Consider the following 18954-nt stretch of genomic DNA (forward strand, 5'->3'; position numbering starts at 1 on the left):
ACTGGCACTTTTGGGGAGAAAACCACTGGAAAAGGATAGAAGTCCCGCTGTTGTCAGGTGTCTGAACACACGCACCGGGAGCGTCAGCAGTGAGGTTTGGCCCCGGGTCCTGCCCTGAGAGCTGAGTGCGTCAGATCTGCGGCACAAGGAATGCAGGGAGGATGAATTCTGCCCTCCCCAGACCCTTAGCCCTGCTCCGTAGGTGCGGGTTTGGCCATGGAGCACGTCAGAGCAGCTCCAACACCGCACAGGTGCCTTTCCTCCTGGTCACACACCTCGGTGAGCCGGCACACACACAGTTCCCACCCCCACTCATCTGTCCCTGCCACCCTGCCCCTTCATCCTCTGGCATCAGCAGCCACAGGTGAGCACGCCTGCAGCTCACCCTTCCGATTAATAAAATTATTTTTGGGGACACACCCTGGGATACCCAAAAAGCTGAAGTGCACAATGACCATGGGGCAGCATCAATGTGAAGAGGGCAGAGGTGCCCACCTTCCTTCCCTGACTCCTTTCCTTTGATGCTCCCTGGACTAAGAGCAGCCAAGCCTCAAACACCCCCATCCTCCCAGAGCTGACTTTTGCTGAGAAACACACCAAAACCCATGGGAATGAGAACTGGGAGAGATGGAGTTTGTGGAACACCCCCCACAAGAAGCACCTCGGGGAAGAAGTGTTTGTTATGACACTGCTGTGATCCATAGCTACGCTCTGAGTCACCCCAGCCCTGCCAGGGAAGAACCAGCCAGGCCTGTCCCGTCTTTGTGCCAGTTCTCACTGTTGCAACAGGGACAGAATCGAGTAAAGCACATTGTCTAGAAACCCAGTAATGCCAGTGAGTGTCACCAGCAACGGGCACCGCCAACATTGCTCAGCACGGGGCTCCTGAGCAGCAGAACTGCAGCTGGGAGCAGACAGCCATGAAAAATACAACCAAAAGCAAGCAAATAGCAGCATTTGGAGGAAAGCTGGGCTGCTTTAAGGGGATAAACCAGCCTGAGTGCTGGCCTTGCCCTGGGGGGTGTGCAGTGATTGTTGGGGTCACAGAATGGGAGGGGTGGGTGTGACACCATCAGCCCCAGCTCACATCCCCCAGCTCCCAGGCTCTGCTGCTGCTCCACTGCACAGGAGCCAGACCTTGCCAGCAGCAGGCCACCAGCTGAGCCTTTTAGACAGCTGTCTGACCAAAATCCCTGGGGTTTCAACCTGAACTGGAAGGTGAGGTCCTGAACCCCCCAGCCACATCAAGGTGGAGCTCCAGCATCCTTATTGACTTCCCACAGCTGAGCTTTGCCCCTGCCAGTCCCAGGCAAGGTGCTTTGCTTTGCCCAGCTTGGCTAAACCCTGGTTTCCTGAAGTCAGTTCCGACTCCTAGAGGTGAACCCAAAGCAAACACATAATTTCACAAACACACACTGGCTGGAGCAGGAGCCTGGGGCAGCCTCTCAGCTTCAGAGTCTCCATGGAGACCCAACCACTGCAAGGAGCGGGGAAAGGCTGTGTGGTTTTGCTCCATCACATGAAAAGGAGTTCTGGTAAAACGGGTAGCAAGCCCTTTGCAAAGCAGGTTTCCACACAAGCCTTCAGTTCAGCTGCTGGACTGTGGTTAGCAGAAAGCAAAGCCGCTCTAAAAATAATGCCTCAGCATTCCAGATGAAGCTGCCTCCGATGAGTTTCCTCTCCAATCTGCTCTGTTTGCAAGTTAGACCAACTTTTTTTCCCTTCCATCAGCTCTGAGGACTCGGCTGGTGCCTGGCAGCTGAAGCCATCCCCATCCTTCCTCCGCTGAGCCCGGGGCTCCCCAGGCAGCTGCTCCCAGCACCCCACGTGCGGAGGGAAGACGCCCTTTCTCGTCCCAGCATGTTTCTGACAGCAGAGCTCATCCAAATACCAACGGTGTAATGAAAACAAACTGCTGTGGAGCCAGCCGAGGCAAGGGCCACGCCAGGAGCCTCTGCCTGTGCTTAATCTCCAGTGACATTCAGCCGTCACACAACTCCTGACCCTCAGGTGGAGGGAACTCGGCGTTATCTAATGTAAAAGTGCTGCCCTGCAAGAACCCGCGCCAACACAGCCCCGGGAATGTAACCGAAAACCGGAGAGGTGATTTGCATAACACCACAAAAACAAACACAACCAGGTGAGAGGGACGAGCTTTGGGGAGCTGCAGTCGCCGCCTCAGTGCGGGAGGAGAGCAGCACAGCCCACGCTGCCAGGGCTGAGAGTTGGGAAAGGACTTTCCCGGCACCTCTGGCAGGGCTGTTCCCAGGTGTGAACAGAACAAAAAAGCCCTTCTGCAATCCCCCTGTGCCAACCCAGTGCCCAGAGCAGCCCTTGCAGCTCTGCCCCTGCTCCGACCCCCTCCCCGTGACTCCCTTCAGGCTGCGATTACTGGGATTACTGGGATTACTGGGATTAGTGCTCCGTGCCCCAGCTCAGCACTCCCTTTCCCTAACGACTCAGGAGCAAAGTCTAAATGTATCGTTGCTGGAGCTGCTGTGACTTGCAGGTGAGTCCCCACCTGGGCAATGAGACACCTGGTAACTGCAGTATCCAAACCTCCCAGTCCCTGCCCTGCTGCTGGTGTTCCCAGGAATGCTCCAGCCAGGGGCTGCCACACAATTTCAGCCTCATGCTTCTTCCTGGGCACCAAACCCCACTGCCAGCCTCACCTTTCAGCCCACAGATGCTTCTCTCTGCAAAACAAAGATCCCGCAGAGCCCTGGAACAGCAGACACGCACTTGGGACCAGCCACGGATGCTGCTGTGGGATCTAACCCACACAAACACCACATTAACCTGCGAAAGGAGCCAGTCCACAACTCAACTCTTTCTCCCCAAGGCCAAAGGAATGCTTCAAACCCCAATCCTTCTCACCCACACCCCACCAAAGCAATGCACAAACCCTGAGTGGCCACGAGCTGCGCTGGAGCCCCCCGGGGCCCCCCGCCAGCAGCTCAGCCAGCTTTGTATCCAAATCCTGCTCCTTAGCAACCACATTTTTTCCCCCCTCTTGCTGAGTCCGTGGGAGATGAAGAAATATTTGAGAACTGAGACAGCCCTGCTGCAAGGATATATTTAAATAAAAGGAGCATGGACGTTGGAAAGGCAGTCATTAGGCAGCTCTGGAGATAAGGGTGTTGGAGAAAGTGTGAGCAGGGCATACACAGCCTTTAAATGTGGTCTGGAGTGACCTAAATAAGCTCTTTCCTCCTTCAGTTGCACTCCCCTCGGGGGACACAGTGGCTGGTTAGAGAGCTGGGAAGGGAGATGGAGGAGCTGCTGGCCAGACCAGCTCAGGGGGCCCTAAAAACAGGCTGGACCTAAGAGTGGGGTGGCCACAGCCAGCCCCCCAAATCCCAAACAGTGGTGGGTGCTAAATGAGACCCATCCCTGCAGGCACAGCTGGCCTGATGCTCCTTTTGCTCATCACACCCCAAAGCCAGGCACAGGGAAGTGGGGAAATACCCACAGACTGCATTTATTGTGTTATTATTTGCCCCTGCCTGGTGATGCCACCCTGGGAGCCAGAAAAAACAGAGGCTGCAGTGGAGCAATAGTGTGGCCTGGGCCAGGGGGCTGAAGCTGGGTGATGCTGAAGCACAGGGGTGGCCTGGGGGGTGGTTTGCCCATTCAGCCTGTGAACAAACACAGATTTCAGTTGCCAGGGCTGCCAGTCTGGTACTAAATCCACTAAAACCTGAGTGAGACCCCAGTATGGGGATCCCCGCCCTTATGGGAGCATGGCACAGCAGCCTCTGAGTAAAACAATTATTACACAAACTCATTTGGAAGCTTCTCTCCAGCCATATCAAACAATAATAATAAAAAAATCCCTCCCACCTCTGTTATTCCCACCCTGCTTCAGCCACCAACAATCAGCATCCCAGGCTGCTCCAGGCCTCAGCACCAAACCTCTCTGGAAGGGAGCCAGAAGGTAGATCCCCATCCAAGAAATACCAACAGATGATGTTCATCTGGCAAATTGCAAGGGACATATCAGGTTGTGCCTGGGGGAGGAGAACAGGCTGGGAGAAAAGGATCTTGTTCCAAAGGAACCATAGGAAGTGAAAAGAAAATGGCTTTTATGAGATATCTTTGCCTCTCCCTCCCAGCTGTAAAGAACAAGCGCTGACCTATGAGACATCTGGGCTGAGCAATTCAAGTTTTCAAGGATTCATTTAGCAACTGAAAATCTCCTAATTGTTCAGAAAACAAACAGAGCCAGAATTACAAGGACTTTTTTTCTAAGGGCTTTTTTTATAAGAGTCAGCCCAGCCTCCTCAGAGGTTCAGCAGCATCAGCTTCATGAAAGCTTCAGTCTGTGTCATCTGCTGTGGTGTTTTAGGCCATTCCTGGCCAGCAGGACCAGGAGGGCCACCAAATTCACACTGTGGCTCCTGTTGGACTGGAAGGATTGACACTCACTGCTGAATACGGAATGGATTGGAACTGAAAAGGTCAAAACAAAAGGTCTGCAGAGCTGCTCTGTCAATCCCCCCACTTGAGACAGTCAGTTTAAATTTTCCATCCCCCGTGGTTAAACTCCTGGTGAGAACACTTGGCTGACAGGCCCAGGAGGCCTCTGGTGATGCTCACAGTGATGCCTGCTGATCGATACCGTTGCTGTGGGATACAGGCAGAGTCTGCCCTGCTGCCATCCCCTGGGGCTCAGCCAGGACCTGAGAGAGCCACATTCCCTGCAGCCTGCCCAGCAGCTTTCCAGGGATCCTCCACTCCCTGTGGGACCTGACTGTCCACCCACAAACTCTGCCAAAACCCAGCACGGCTCCCTCTGGCAGAGGTGACAAAGGTCCCACCGTGTCCTGGGGACTGTCACAGGGGGATCTTATTCAAATAATCTGCCTTCTCCTCTCAGTGTGCATCTATAGCTCTGCCCGAGGACTGCAGCCCCACCAGGCCACCGCAGTTGTCACAACAGTGACACATTTTTTCCTTTCCCCGGTCACGCAGTGAACACCCTGTGCATCCCAAGGCTGCTCAGGAGGTCACAGTGCACCCCTCTGGGCTGCCCCTTTGCTCACCATCACTTGGAAATAGGAAAAAATAAAAAGAAGGAATGTCTCTGTCCAGGACTGGGAGGAAACCTCGAGGGACAGGATGCTGGGGCTGTGCTCTGAGCACTCCCCAGCACAAACCCAGGGCAGAGAAGTGGGCACAGGCAGCTCGGGAGCAGCTCTGGCTGGCAGCTGTGCCCGTGCCACGCTCAGGTGAGCAGGGCTTTGCTCAGGGCCATGCAAATCCTCCCTCAGCCCCATCCCTTTTCCCTCACAGCCCCATTGCCCAAGATGCTCCAAAGCTTCCCCTGAGCTCCAGAGCCTCCTCCAGCCGGGGCACATCGTGCCAGGCAGGCTGTCCCCTGGGATGAGAGGAGCAGCACGCTGCATCACCCTCTCTTTTCCCTCTTTTCCTCCCCCTGCTCCTGCTCTCCCTGCCAAAAGCGCGGCCCCTCAGCCTCCCGGAGCGCCGCGGCCGAGGCTGGACTTCCTGCCAGGCATAACACGAACCAGATGATGCACTCCAAAGCATGTCAGCACGCCCACCCCCAGGAGAGCCGGGCGGGGAGGGGAGAGCGGGGAAAACAAGCTGGATGGAGCTTTCATGAACTCTCGCAGAGCTGATGAGCTCTGCCACCAGGCCAGAGGTGAAGCGGAACAGCCGGAGCCTGAGCTCATCCCTTCCTGAGCAGGAATTTCCACCCCAGGTTTGTGGGGTTGATTGCTGGGGAGAAGGAGCCTCTGCCCTCCCCGAAGCACTGGCTGCCCTCAGCGGATATCTGCACGGCAACCAGAGAGGCTTTCGTGGTGATTCCCCGCCTGCACCGCCCCCATTGCAGCGGGAAGCATCCAGAGCAGCACATCTGCAGCTGGCTGGAAACCCCAGCACAGCCAGACTTGCTGACCCTCGCTGGTATTAACCCCTGCACCGCCAGGGCTGCGACTTCTGAACAGCAAAACCTTCCTCCCGCTGAGCTGCTCCTGACACACCGTTTGCTCCCAATCAGCACACGGATGACGATCATCCATTACTAAGATAAAAGGCCCAGCCCTGACTCAGATTATTTCGGGTGCCTCCACATGCATCTGCCATCAACAAAGCACTCGGGCCTCGCTGGGACCAGCCTGACTTTGAACCACCCGAGGCTGAATCCAAACAAGCACAAATATTTTTGCATCCTCCAGGAAAGTCCTCCCAATGCCCGTAACCTTCCCAGAGGACGCTTTTGTGGTTTGGACAAGACTGAAGCCTTCACAAACAGCTCAGAACTGAGCAGACTCCTGCCTCCCACAGCCAAAGTCTCAAATGAAATATTAAAAACCCCAAGTTTTAACAATCTGCCCCTTTCCCTGGGTGCCTGGAGGGAGAGCATCTGGTTTCTCCCTACACAGCCTGCCAGTCCCCAGGGGCACAGGGACTCACAGCAAAAAAAACCAAGCAGGGGCACCCATTTGTTCAACAAAATGAAACACCTAAAGCACCTAAAGAGGCCCACAAGAAGGCTGGTGAGACTTTTGCAAAGGCATGGAGTGCTAGGATTTAAGCTGAAGGAGGGTAGATTTAGATATTAGGATATAATTCTGTGTGAGGGTGGTGAGGCACCGGCACGGGGTGCCCAGAGAAGCTGTGGCTATCCCTGGGAGCACTCCAGGCCAGATTGGACGGTGCTCGGAGCAACCTGGGCTAGCGGGAGGCATCCCTGCCCACGGCAGGGGTGGGCAAAGATGATTTTTAAGATGATTTTTTACCGTCCCTTCCAACCCAAACCGCTCCGCGATTCTACGGAACAGAATTCTGCGAAACACAACCCTGCAGACACCCACAAACTCCGGGCCAGCCCTGCCCACGCTGCCAGCGAGGCGGAGCCCCCCAAACCTCAAACCCCGCACTCACCTCCAGCGGCGGCAGGTCGGGGTCGAGCTGCGTGAAGCTGTGCAGCACCACGGGGCTGCTCTCTCCGGCCACCTCCAGCCTGACACCGCCCCAGAGGCTCCTCGCCCGCCGGCAGCCCTCGAACATCCTCTCGGGGCCGGCGGGGACATGGTGCGGCGGGGCCCGGCGGCGGCTCACCATCGGCGGGGCCGCCGCATCCCCGGCCCCGCAACCCGCCGCCGGCCCCGCCAGCCCCCCCGGCTGCCCGGGGAGCCGCAGCGGGGACGTGGGGGCGATGCTCGGTGTGGAGCGGGGCAGGCAGCGGGAGCCCGCGGCCGCGCGGAAAGAGCGGCCCGGTGTGACGGGATGGAGCCGGCTCGGCGGAGAAGCAGGCGCTGGATTTCCTCCCGCAGCCTCCGCCCGCCCCCGGGGGCCGGCCCGGCTCGGCTCGGCCCCCTCGGGGAGGGGGGACGGGGACACGGCAGGCGTGAAAAGCCTCGGGGCCGCGCAAAGGGGCGGCGGGCGGGAGGAAGATGGAGAGGATGAGGATGCTCGGGGGGCTGCGGGGTGGGGTGGCCGGAGCTCCAGCCTCAGCTGGGCGTGGGGAACAGCGGGGTGTTACCGTGGGTGGGAGGGAGCAAAGTCACACAGGTGACAACGGCTCTGGGAGGGGATCTTTGTGTCACCAGGTGCCCGTGAAGCAGCACCAGCCAAGCGAAAAGTGTTAACTGCCAGAGAGTGATCACCATCAGCACGTGTTTTCATCCCAGCATTATCTCAGCCCCTCGCTGGCCGCAGCTGGGCTTCCTGACTCGGTCACAGCCCTGCGGGGGCAGCGGGCAGTGTCCCCTGCGGGATGGAGTGATGTGACCCACCGGCAGTCAGTGCCAGCCCCCCCTGCACAGCCAAAGGGGGCACTGGGGACCCGGGCACCTGCTCTCGGCCCAGCAGGGACTCCTGGAAAGCAAAACGAGCCTGGGGGACAGCAGGGCTGCAGATCCCACCTTAGAGACCCCCTGCGACAAAATTTTGTTTTCAGAGGCAGAGAGAAACGGGCAGAATTGTTTGTCATTCGTCAGTCCCCTGTGCTGAGCACTGCGTGCTCCAGCCCTCCCCTGCTCTTCCCTCCTCACACACTACTCAGAAACTGCATCCCAGGGTCTGGGCAGAGCTGCTGACACCACCAAAACCTGGACTTTCATGCCTCAGCTCCCTCTGCAGCTGAAATAACATCGGCCTCGCAGGGTCTTCCAGCCCTGCAGCTTTATTTCCAGTGAGGATGGAGCCAAGGCTCACATGTCCAGCTCTGCCCAGGGCACCAGCAGCTCGTGCCCGGGCAGGAAGGGATTAACAAAGCTGCCAGGCTGTGATAGCCTTCCAACTGGAAAGTTTACCAGGCAGAAGGATGAGCCAGGACAACATGGGCTATTGTCCTGCTTTATCTGGAGCCAAAGAGGTCAGAGGGGACTTCCTGGACATCCTGGGAAAGGGGACCCAGCCCAGCAGCAGGGACTTGCACTGCCCCAGGCAGCCCCACATCTCTGGGGGCAATACACAGAGATGCAGCCCTGATCCCTGGGGGCAATACACGCTTTAAGCCTGCCCAGGCACTGAGATCCAGCCCTGATCCCTGCCTGGGTCACCCTGCAGTGCCAGGTGGGTCAGGGCAGCTCTCCCCACCACAGGAGGATGTGATGCTGCTCCCTGCAGAGGTGTCCCCAGCCCCAGTGACACGCCATGCAGGAGCCACGTGGCACTGCAAGATGTGCTGTGAAACTCAGCGCTGTGCATCCCTTTGCTCAGGACCTGCTGAAACTAGAGAAACATGCTGAAATCAGAGAGACATGCTGAAATCAGAGAAACATGCTGAAATCAGAGAAACATGCTGAAATCAGAGAAACATGCTGAAATCAGAGGCAGGGATCTGCTGAAATCAGAGGCAGGGACCTGCTTTCCAGCAGAAATCAGCGTTGCCTCTCTGGGCTGTGAAACATTTGGGAAGGAGACTCTGCTTTGCTTCATGTTTGAGTCTTAGGGCAGAGAAATCACAGCCCACCCCTGGCACTGCTTGGCACAGCTCGAGTGCACACAACAAACAACAGCAGCACTCATTTCCAGCCCTCCCAGAGCCTCCAGCTCTGTCTGACCTCTGCAGAAAGATGCAGCTCTGTTTGATGGGCAATTTTCACCGTCCCTCGGCTGACCACTAAAGATGGTTTCAGGGGAAAAACACTTCTGATAATGGATAATAAATAATATAAGGCAGGAAGGCAACTGCAGGGGTTTAAAAATAGCCAGTCAGTTTCCTCTCTCCTCTCTTGGGAACCTTCTGGGTCTGAAAAGCAAAACACTCAGAGCAGGGTCAGGAGCCCAAGTTCAGGATGTTTGCTCTGCGTAGCTAACCCCAAACACTCAGCCGTCAGGGGCAAGGCCCTTGAAAATCATGAGATTCAAAACAAATAACTTTTCAGGGCTTATTTGCCTCTAAGCACACAGGTGAAAGAGAACAGGAAGTACCACACCCTCAGGTTTCCCTCCAGAATCCTTGAAGGTCGAGAAATTGTTACAAAATGTGATTAATTGACACGCACCTGACTTCTGGGATTTCAGAAAATTATCAATGCTTGAGTGAGTCATTAAAAAAAATATACTGTCAATTTGCACTTGGCAAACTCTGCCAGAAACTTTTCACAACACACTGAGCTTTTCCATATCATCTGTAAATATTCCATTGACTCTGGCAAGCCCAGGAATTGGGTGCTGTGAGAAACCCACCAATTTTTGTCTTTCCACCACTCTGAAATCAGCTCTTGGCTGGATGAATGCAAACCCACACACACAACACCAGAGCAGCTCTGCTTCTCTCCTGCAGCCCCCAGCCTTTCCTGCAGGGTCAGTAACGTGGAGAGGGTAACACAGAGAAACTTTTGGAAACTTTAAGCCAGTTTTCTGGTTTGGGAATCAATTTGGGTCAGTCTGTTACAGTCAGGACCTGCAGATTCAGACCTCAGTTAACAACTGGGCTCAGCCTGGACCCCAGATTGTCTCTCCCCAGGACGAGGTGTGTGAGCATTCCCGCAGCTACATCCTCCAGCCCTCCTTTGCTTTCATCTCCCTGCTCTGCTGCTGAGTGGGACTTTCCAGCACATTTCCTACAGGGCAAAACTCACAGTGACCCAGCTCCTGTGCTCAGTGCTGCTGTGGGGGGGTTTGGCTTTGCCATTAAGTGAGGCTGCCCACCCCAAAGCATGGCTCACAGACACTCCCACAGGAGCTGCTCCTGCCTGGCATCAGCTGCCTGCAAACACCCCAGTGCTCCTGCCAGCACCCCCAGGGCAGTGCCAGCACCCCCAGGGCAGTGCCAGCACCCCCAGGGCACTGCCAGCACCCCAACAAACCCACATTCCCTTTGAGCCTCAGTGAAAGCACAGCAGGAGCGATGCCAAGAGCTGCAAAGAGCTGATCCCAGCCCCGAGCAGAGAAGGCAGGAATCACCCTCACCACCTCAAACTGAGCCCCTCTGGAGCATCACACACCTCCAGCTCTCACTGCTGGACCAGCAAAGGACCCAGGACCCAAACCAGCAGCCTCTGAGGGGAACTGGGCTGCTTTATGTGGGAGTTGCAACATTATCCGGCCTCTGTCCCAGCTCTGGCACCAGCTCACAAGGCGAGTCTGTGTCAGGCTCTGACATGGAGCCCTTAGCACTTCCTTCTATTGTGCAGCTGGGGAAGCCCTTTTTCTTGCTGTTTTTAAGGCATTTTGGAGGAAAAGTGCTACCTAATTACAAGAATTACTGATTGGAGGTTAGGCATTATGTGCTAGATCAAAACTTGTTGGGCATTCCAATTTTAATTGGAAAAGACTTTTCACTGCTCAGGCTCAGCAGGAAGGTTATTTTATAAGAAATAATAATAATAATAATAATAATAATAATAATAATAATAATAATAGTAATACAGTAAACAACCAGTACTATCTCTTCCACTTCAGGATGAAGGGAAAAGCTTGAGCAAGGAGGGAAAACAATGTCACTGCTCTGTTCATACAGTCTGTACAGAGATGTGAGATTGGATCCCCCCAGATTTGGAGACCAACAGACCTCAGACCCTCACAGACCCAGTTCTCACTCCCAGCATGACCAATGCCCTGATTTAACCAGATTTTAGATGAGAGCCACCCACCACTTGCCACAGCTTACAGCAGGCATGGATTTTAGGAGGTTCTCTGCTGAGTATTTCACATCCAGGGCAGCTGGATCACTCTGCCTCCAGGCTTTGGGCATTCTTTGGAGCTGTTTTGGACAGATCAGGCACTGTGAACTCTTTGTGCTGGAAGGGAGGAAGGCTGGCTCGGGCTCTCCTGCCCTTTGTGCCCCTTGTGCCCTTGCCCAGCTGCAGCACCCCCTGCCCCCCCTGCCCTTAATTCGGGAGCACAGCTCTCCTCCACACCAACAATTAACACAGCCAGGCAAGCCCCTCATTACTGTCAGCTCCTAGAAGAGGAAGCACAGCAAATCCCAGGGCAATCAGGATCTGAAAGTCTCCATCCAGCTATTCTGTGGTTCATTTCCTGCAGCCCCTGTGCACAGCTCCTGCCGAGGCTGCCGCCTCCTGAAGCTCAGCAATTATTCCACAAGCCTTGGAGACTCCAGAGCTTGCAGGAATATTTCTTCTCCATCCTGCTCCTTGCACCACTCCCTTGGCTGCAGAAGAACCACAGATATTTGGTGGGGTTGGGTTTTTTAGATTCCAACAGGTTTGGGTTGAAAGGGACCTTAAAGATTGACCTAAAGATTCAACCCCTGCCATGGGCAGGGACACCTTCCTCTAGCCCAGGTTCTTCCAAGCCTGGCCTGGAACACTTCCAGGGATCCAGGGGCAGCCACAGCTTCCCTGGAAAACCTGTGCCAGGGCCTCACCACCCTCACAGGGCGCATTTCTTCCTAATATCTAATCTAAATCCACTCTCCTTCCTTTTAAAGCCATTGTCCCTCGTCCTGTCACTCCAGACCTTTGTACAAAGTCCCTCTCCAGCTCTCTTGAAGCCACTTCATGCTCTGGGATGCTAAGATTGCCCCAGAACCTTCTCTTCTCCGGACAATTTATCAAGTATTTGAGGAGCTTCCATTAGGTCAGCAAGCAACAACACAAACATCTATTTCCCAAAGTTTCTGACCTCTAAAATCTCATCAGAACAAGGCCAACATGTGAAGTGAGGGGAGATCAAGCCACTTTCTCAGAAAGAAGCGACCACAGCACGCTTCAAGCAGGCACCTGGATTCCTTCACAGCAAAGAAGAAAACACTCAGAAAAATAAGATGCAAGACACAACTGTCAATACCAAAATGTGCCCAAAAAGCTGAAGACAGCAGGGCCCAAGGTGTGAAAAGCACCGAGAGACCTCAGAGCGTTTTGCAGGGCACTGCTGGCAGGGGGATGCAGGGACCAAAGCTCACAAGACACCCAGGGAGTTTTGTTAGGGACATCCCCACACCGGGAGGGAGCTGCAGCTCCTGGTGGCAGCGTTCTCCCTTTTTTCCCACGTGGCTCTCCCGGGAGTTCAGAGCTCAGGAGGTTTTAAGCTGCTGCAGACACACCAGAGCCCCTCTGCTAAGCACCATTATTTCTTGAGCTGTTTGCCTTTAAAGGCAGCTTTTATCTCCCCATCACCTTTCTGCCAGAATGTTTCAGTCAGCTCTTTTAAGAAATACCACCTAAGGTGCCTGCAACCAAAAGGAAAACAGGGAAAACATTTCTCCCTGTTGCTTAGCAATCAGTGTGTGGCGGGTTCAAGCCTCCCAGGTGCTCCGTTATTGTAATTTCCATCCTTGCTTGCTTGGCTTCTCTGCAGAGCAGGCAGGGAAAGGAAAACCACTGGTGGAAAAGAGGGGAAAGGTTATGGAGCCACAAAAAATTGCAGGGAAGAGGTGTAGCCCCTCAGGATAAGGGAAACTCAGCTCTGAACTCAAGCTGTTCCTTCTAATCTGCCAGAAAAAAATTAAACGAAATAGCAAGATTTCATTTTCTATTGAAAACACACGTGCACCACCTGGGTGGACACAGAGCAGAGCAAAGCTCTGGCTCTGCTCACCTTTCAGAAGCACATCCAAGGGCAGGCAGTGCAATTTTCCACCCACAACAACCAGCCAGAATGACACGTTCAGCTGAGTCGTGTAAAAGGAGAATCTCAGAAACAAGAGGCTCTGGGAACTGATCCACGGAGAAATCCCAGTGGATAACAGGAAACTTTGCTAGGCAGAGCAGCTCTTCCTCCTCCTCCTCCTCCTCAGCTCCTACCCCACCCCAAGCCCCAGCCCTGGTGGGCTGTGCTGCTGCAGGGACAGGGACAGGGACAGGGACACCCACCCCACCTGTGCCTCAGATGGGGAATGGCACTGGCCTGTGCACGCAGCCAGGAGAGCAGGAGGGCAGCTATGTTCCAGCTGAATCCCAGCTTTATTCCAGCTTTTATTCCAGTTTTATTCTGCCTTTATTCCGCCTTTATTCCAGCTGTATTCCAGCTTTATTCCAGTTTTTATTCCAGTGTTATTCCACTTCATTCCAGCTTTATTCCACCTTTATTCCAGCTTTATTTCAGTTTTATTCCAGCTGTATTCCAGCTTTACTCCAGCTGTATTCTAGCTTTTTTCCACCTTTATTCCAGCTTTATTCCCATTGGCTCTCCTGGGCTAGGGAAGGCCAGGAGAGGCTGCCCCTGCCCAGGTGACAGCCCGTGCAGGGCATCCCCTGGGGACGTGCTGTGACCCCACGCTGCTGTTCCCCCTGGGGACAGGGATGCAGGCTGGCTTGTGTCACCAGCCCAGCACGCTCAGACTCAGCTCCCTGAACCTGCACAGCACCAATCTCTGCCCTGCTGCTGGAAGGACGTGCCTGGACACACACACAGGGGAGGGGATGATGCCACAGAGCTGCTGAGAAGCTCAAGAGAAAAGTGATGCCGCAGCACAGGCACAGGGAAGAAGCACACGGAGTTGATTCCTTGCACAAGATTATATTGTATCCAAAGACCAGCTTGAAAATGGAGCCAAACAGGTTGTAAGGTGCTGAGCTGATCTGAAGAAATACAGGTAGGGAAATAAAACAGATTTGCACAAAGTTGTCCCAGTATAGGAATAAGGTGGAGCAGATTTAAATGCCAGATCAGGGGGATAAACAAAGCAACAGCAAAGCTACACACACACACATTAATAACACCAGTAAATAACTGAGATTACTGAAAACAAGAAACCCAGTTAAACAGGAACAGAGCCCCTTAAGAGGGGATATGAAAAGGATGTTCCAACAATGCTCCTGTATCTCCTCTGACCGCACAAACGTCAGGGAAAGCATAAATCAAAACCCAGACACATCGGGAGGCTGCAGGAAAGCTTGAGCTGAAGTGAGGAGTGAAACCCTGGAGCCAGGCTCCAGCAGAGTGAGGAGCTGATGTGACTGAAAGCCAGCAGCCAAGAGAGGAGCCAGAGGGCCGGAACAGCCTCAGGGATGAGGGAGAGGAGCTGCAGGAGGAGCAGCAGCAGCAGAGACGCCCGGCAGCTGGCCCAGCAGCCAGCAGTGCTGACACTGCGTGGCCCCTGCCAAATCATCTGGGCCAAATTCACCACGGGCTGGGCAGGGATGCAGTGAGTGGACATGAAAACATTGTTCTGTAACAGCCTGAGCACACACTTACTGGTGCTGGCCACGTGAGAGTCAGGAAAATGGGCTGGCAAGAGCTGGAAAGGGAAAGTTTCACTGCCCAGCCCTGAGCTGGCTATTGCAGAGATGAAACAAACAGTGACATGGCTGAAAAGTCAATTAAGGATTGGAAAAGTCTTTCAGTATTCCCAGGTATTGTTATGTGCTCAGACAAAGGATGTTTAAAAAAAATTATTTTCCCTTTGGTAATTACCACTTTGAAACGTTTCCGCTCCGCATTGTTTTAGAGGGGGAAGTTATTCCAGGGCCTCTCTCCGTGGCCAGCAGAACTCTTTTTGTTGTGGGGGTTTTGGCATGGAGGAGCAGTGCTCTCCCAAACAATACTGTGTGCCAGCAGCTGAGGGCCAGGTTTGTCCCTCAGAAATATCAACAAACTCATCAAGTGCCACCAAGTCACACCACGGCTGGGTCTGGCCACAGTGCTCTGACCCTCCCAACTTTTTACTTTCGAGTCCATGATTTATGTTGTTTTTCCTTTGAGCCTTGGCTCTGGGAATCACATTGAGTGCCAAAAGAATTTCAGGTTTTATTAAAATAAAAGGTTATCCCATGAGCACTGAAACTGCTTGTGTTGCTTCCTATGGTTTTGTGTCTCAAGACTGTTTTTGGTGCCTAAAAATGCACGAACTGAGAATGAAAATGTTTTTGCGGTTAAGTGTTTGTAAGAGCATCTCCCACGTGGATTTGCTGGTGTCTAATAATACATGAACTCATGCTACAGATGTTTTGGGGCATTTACAGGATTCTTTTCCTCCTCTCAACCATCTCATTTCATCATCTCTCCATAATTATCTGCGAGCCCTCGGCCAGATCTGCCACGCAGGTCGGCGGGTTCAGGAGTCATCTGGGGAGAGAGGGCACAGCCAGAGGGACACCGTGACAGCAGCAGCCTGACTTTGGTAGGAAATTAGATTTTAAGCTCTTTCTGGCTCCCCTAACTGCAGGGAAAAGAGCGAGGAAACACAACCCGAGCTCCTGCAGGAGGGTCAGGGAGCAGAGTGGGACAAGCTGCTCACCCAGCCTTTCACAGCAGTGGGGCCCTGAGGAGCTTCTCCCCTCTTTGGCACCGAGGGCACAGCCTGATCCATCCCTTCCTGAGCTGCCAGCACCTTTGCAGGGTGACTCTTTAACCCCAGCAGGGAGGATCAGACCCGCACCGAGGGTTCATCTCCCAGTGCCACCCGTGCCACGCGGGCACGGAGCAGCATCAGGCTTTCCATGACACGTGGGCACGTAACACGGTGGCACAGAGGGTGCCACCCAGCCAGGGCATGCACTGAGTCATCAGACACAACCGTCACAACCCTGGGGAGCTTCCCTTTCCCCCTCCTTGCCCCAGCCCTGGCTGAGAGTCACCTCTGACAAGGCTCCTTCCCAGGGCAGGTGTGCCAGGGCACAGCTGGCACCCGAGAGCCCCCGGGAATGGAATTGGGCCACAGGTCTCAGACAGGGTCTGGTGCCATTCTGAGGCCAGCTGGACTGTCAGCAGCAGCCAGGTCTTCGATTATAGATAAATAAACAGCTGGGGAGGGCCGGGAGGGCCAGTTGCCCCCAGGGGCTGTGGGTGCAGGGGCGTCAGGGAAAGGTGGAGCTGCTCCCACTTAACTTGTCCGTCTCCTCCCCTGTGCTTCCCGCATCGCCAAACAGAAAGGGAAATCCGGGATTTTCAGCTGCTTTTGATTCCCTCTTGCTCTGCACACAGCTGGGTGGGGAGGGATCAGTCTCCATTTCCTGCCTCCAGACAGCTCCAGGGCTGCCCAGGCGGGATCCCCCCGCTCAGGGGCTCCCCGACCCACGGCCACGACACTGCCAGACCCCACAGGGCTGGAGCAGCTCCTCCATCCTGCTTCCCCTGCCCTCAGCTCCTCTCCCCAGAGCTCCCAAAGTGCCTCCCAGCTGCTCTGCTGGCCAGCCCAGGCTCTGGCACCACAAACCACATTGCCCCTCCTTCCTCCCTCGGTTGCAGTTTCTAACTCACACTCGGTTTCCAGTATGGGAAGGAGAAGTGCTGGGAGGGCACTGTGATGAAAGAAAAACCCCTGACTCTCAGAGCAATGCACACGGGAGCCTAAAGGGAGAAGGATGAGCAGAAAGGGGTTATCAAGGGAGATTTTTGCGTGCTGCTTTCCTGGCAGGCAGGAGAGGAAGCCCCTCCGTGTCAGGTCAGCACTGCATTTCCCTGTCACCAACATCACAGTGAGACACTACCAAGATAGTCACACCCAAACCAGCCCTGTCCTCCCAAACAGCTCCTCAGTACACCCAAACCAGCCCTGTCCTCCCAACAGCTCCTCAGTACACCCAAACCAGCCCTGTCCTCCCAAACAGCTCCTCAGTAGACCCAAACCAGCCCTGTCCTCCCAAACAGCTCCTCAGTACACCCAAACCAGCCCTGTCCTCCCAAACAGCTCCTCAGTAGACCCAAACCAGCCCTGTCCTCCCAACAGCTCCTCGATGCCTCCAGGTGAAGGGCTGATGCTCACAGCTGTTCTCTGGGAGCTCACAGCACCCGAATTACAAAGGCAGCTGTCAGCAGGATGGGATTGGGTGTTTCTCACCCCTAGCTGCCAAGTGGAAGCAAAAACCGAATGTCCTGCTGCCAAAAGCTGCTGCAGCCCCAGCACACCCAGGGAGAGCCCCAGCACAGGCCCAGAGAAGCCAGCAGAGGAGTGGGGACACAGGGCTGAGGAGATGCCTGCACAGAGGCGACACAAGAAAATCAACAAATCAGATTTTGGATGCAAACAGCCTTTGAGGTTCCTAAAGCCAGGCCTTCACCAGCATCTTTATGGAGGTGGTGCCCCAAACCCTGAGCTCTGGACCACAACACTGGGGTGCACCACGTGCTGCCCTCTCCAGACACCACGAGTCCAGGAGCCAGGAGTTAAAAATACCAAATATCACAAGTTCTGCCCCAACAGAACCAGCAGCCCTGCCTGTCCTGTTACACCATTATCATATGATGGGGCAGGCAGGAGGATTTGGGGAGAACCAGCTCCTGGGGCAGCGGAGCCAATCCTTCCAGTAGTGCTGGCACCACAAAGCTCTGCAGGTTCATAAGAGAGCCAACACCAAGATGCACCTGGCTGTGCCCCCTCCTTGCAGGGCTTTACCACCTCATGAGCAATTTCCCTGAAACCAAAGAAGCTTTTTGCATCTCAACAGCATTTAACAGCCAGCAGTGGCCAAATCGAGCTGATACAGGCCAGGGCTTTTCTCAGCAGCATTTGAAGCTCCCATGGCTAAATCCAGCCCTGCCTGGGTGCAGCAGTGGTGCCTATCTGTGCTTGGCAGTGCCCAACAAAAGCAAGCTGCTCTGTCCTGCTGGGGACACCAGCGAGCAGCGAGGGGCAGGGGATGCTCCAGAGCCATGTGATGGCTTTGCAGCCGAGCCCAGAGCCCCGGGGCTCATCCGTGCTGCCCGAGGAGCAGCCCTGCAGGCTGTGCGTGCGACAGGAGGACTTTTCAGCAACACCACAAGCCACAAGAGCACGGCTCGTGTCAGCAAGGAGCAGTGCCATCACCTCTGTGGTGGCAGCCACATCCGAGGCCAGCCAGGGTCCAGCTCAAGGCGTGTCAGGCACACTCAGGATTGCCACTCTCAGCTGTCTCTGCTGCTGCACAGCCCCAGGGCTCCCTGAAACACGGGGTAATTACATGGGGTCATCTCGGATGGAGTCCCTGGGTGGGAGATGCCCGCGGTTACACCCGTGCTCTGCTGTGATGTTAAGGGTTGTGACTGGGGCAAACCCTCCATTTCCCCTGTGTTTGCAGCTGGCACACTCCGAATCCATGCCTGTGGTGACGGCAGCCTTGTCCCTGCAGGACCTGGAATGGGAGGCTGTGCAGAGGAGGGGATGGAGCCGGGGGCAGGCAACACCCACACCTCCAACTCAGCACCTCCGCCCAGGGAGGGCAGGATGGCCAGGGGCAAGCAGCCCGTGCTCTGGCAAAGACCCAAAGCAGGCAGCAAGCAGCGTGTGCTGTGCCAAAGCAGCCAGCAAGCTGGATTTGCCTTATTTGAGCACACTTGGGCAGCGCTGGCAGCGCTCACGGCACACTCCTGCAACAGCTGCTTCTGCCGGTGCTGCCCCGAGCCCGCTGCCCCGGGACAGATGACAGCAAATGGCACTGACGGGCCCTTCACTGAACCAAACTGTCAGCAGGCAGCTGCTCCGTGGCTGATCTGCCGTGAGTCAGGGTGCCCAGCCCCCGGGGGCAGGGATGGAGCTGGCTCCTGCCAGCGGCACACGGCACCGGGACCTGGCTGTGCAGGGATGGAGCCAGCACTGGGACCTGGCTGTGCAGGGATGGAGCCAGCACTGGGACCTGGCTGTGCAGGGAT

General features: G+C 55.1%; 1 protein-coding gene across 4 annotated transcripts in view; it reads right to left on the bottom strand.

The window, feature by feature from the left end:
- RALGDS (ral guanine nucleotide dissociation stimulator) overlaps positions 1-18954 on the bottom strand; it is a 59446-nt gene that overhangs the window by 17464 nt on the left and 23028 nt on the right. For 2 of the 4 annotated variants that reach the window (XM_041406571.1, XM_041406570.1), the window contains exon 1: positions 6913-7291. The exons of 1 other annotated variant lie outside the window; for it this stretch is intronic. In XM_041406571.1, the coding sequence (XP_041262505.1) occupies positions 6913-7092 (180 nt within the window). In that variant the 5' untranslated portion in view covers positions 7093-7291. Of the gene's footprint in view, positions 1-6912; positions 7292-18954 lie in introns of those variants that run through there. One more of the 4 variants, XM_041406569.1, reaches the window with a different exon arrangement.

This window comes from Onychostruthus taczanowskii, unplaced genomic scaffold (genome assembly GCF_017590055.1).
Source record: "Onychostruthus taczanowskii isolate IOZ18803 unplaced genomic scaffold, ASM1759005v1 scaffold25, whole genome shotgun sequence".
Taxonomy (NCBI): domain Eukaryota; kingdom Metazoa; phylum Chordata; class Aves; order Passeriformes; family Passeridae; genus Onychostruthus; species Onychostruthus taczanowskii.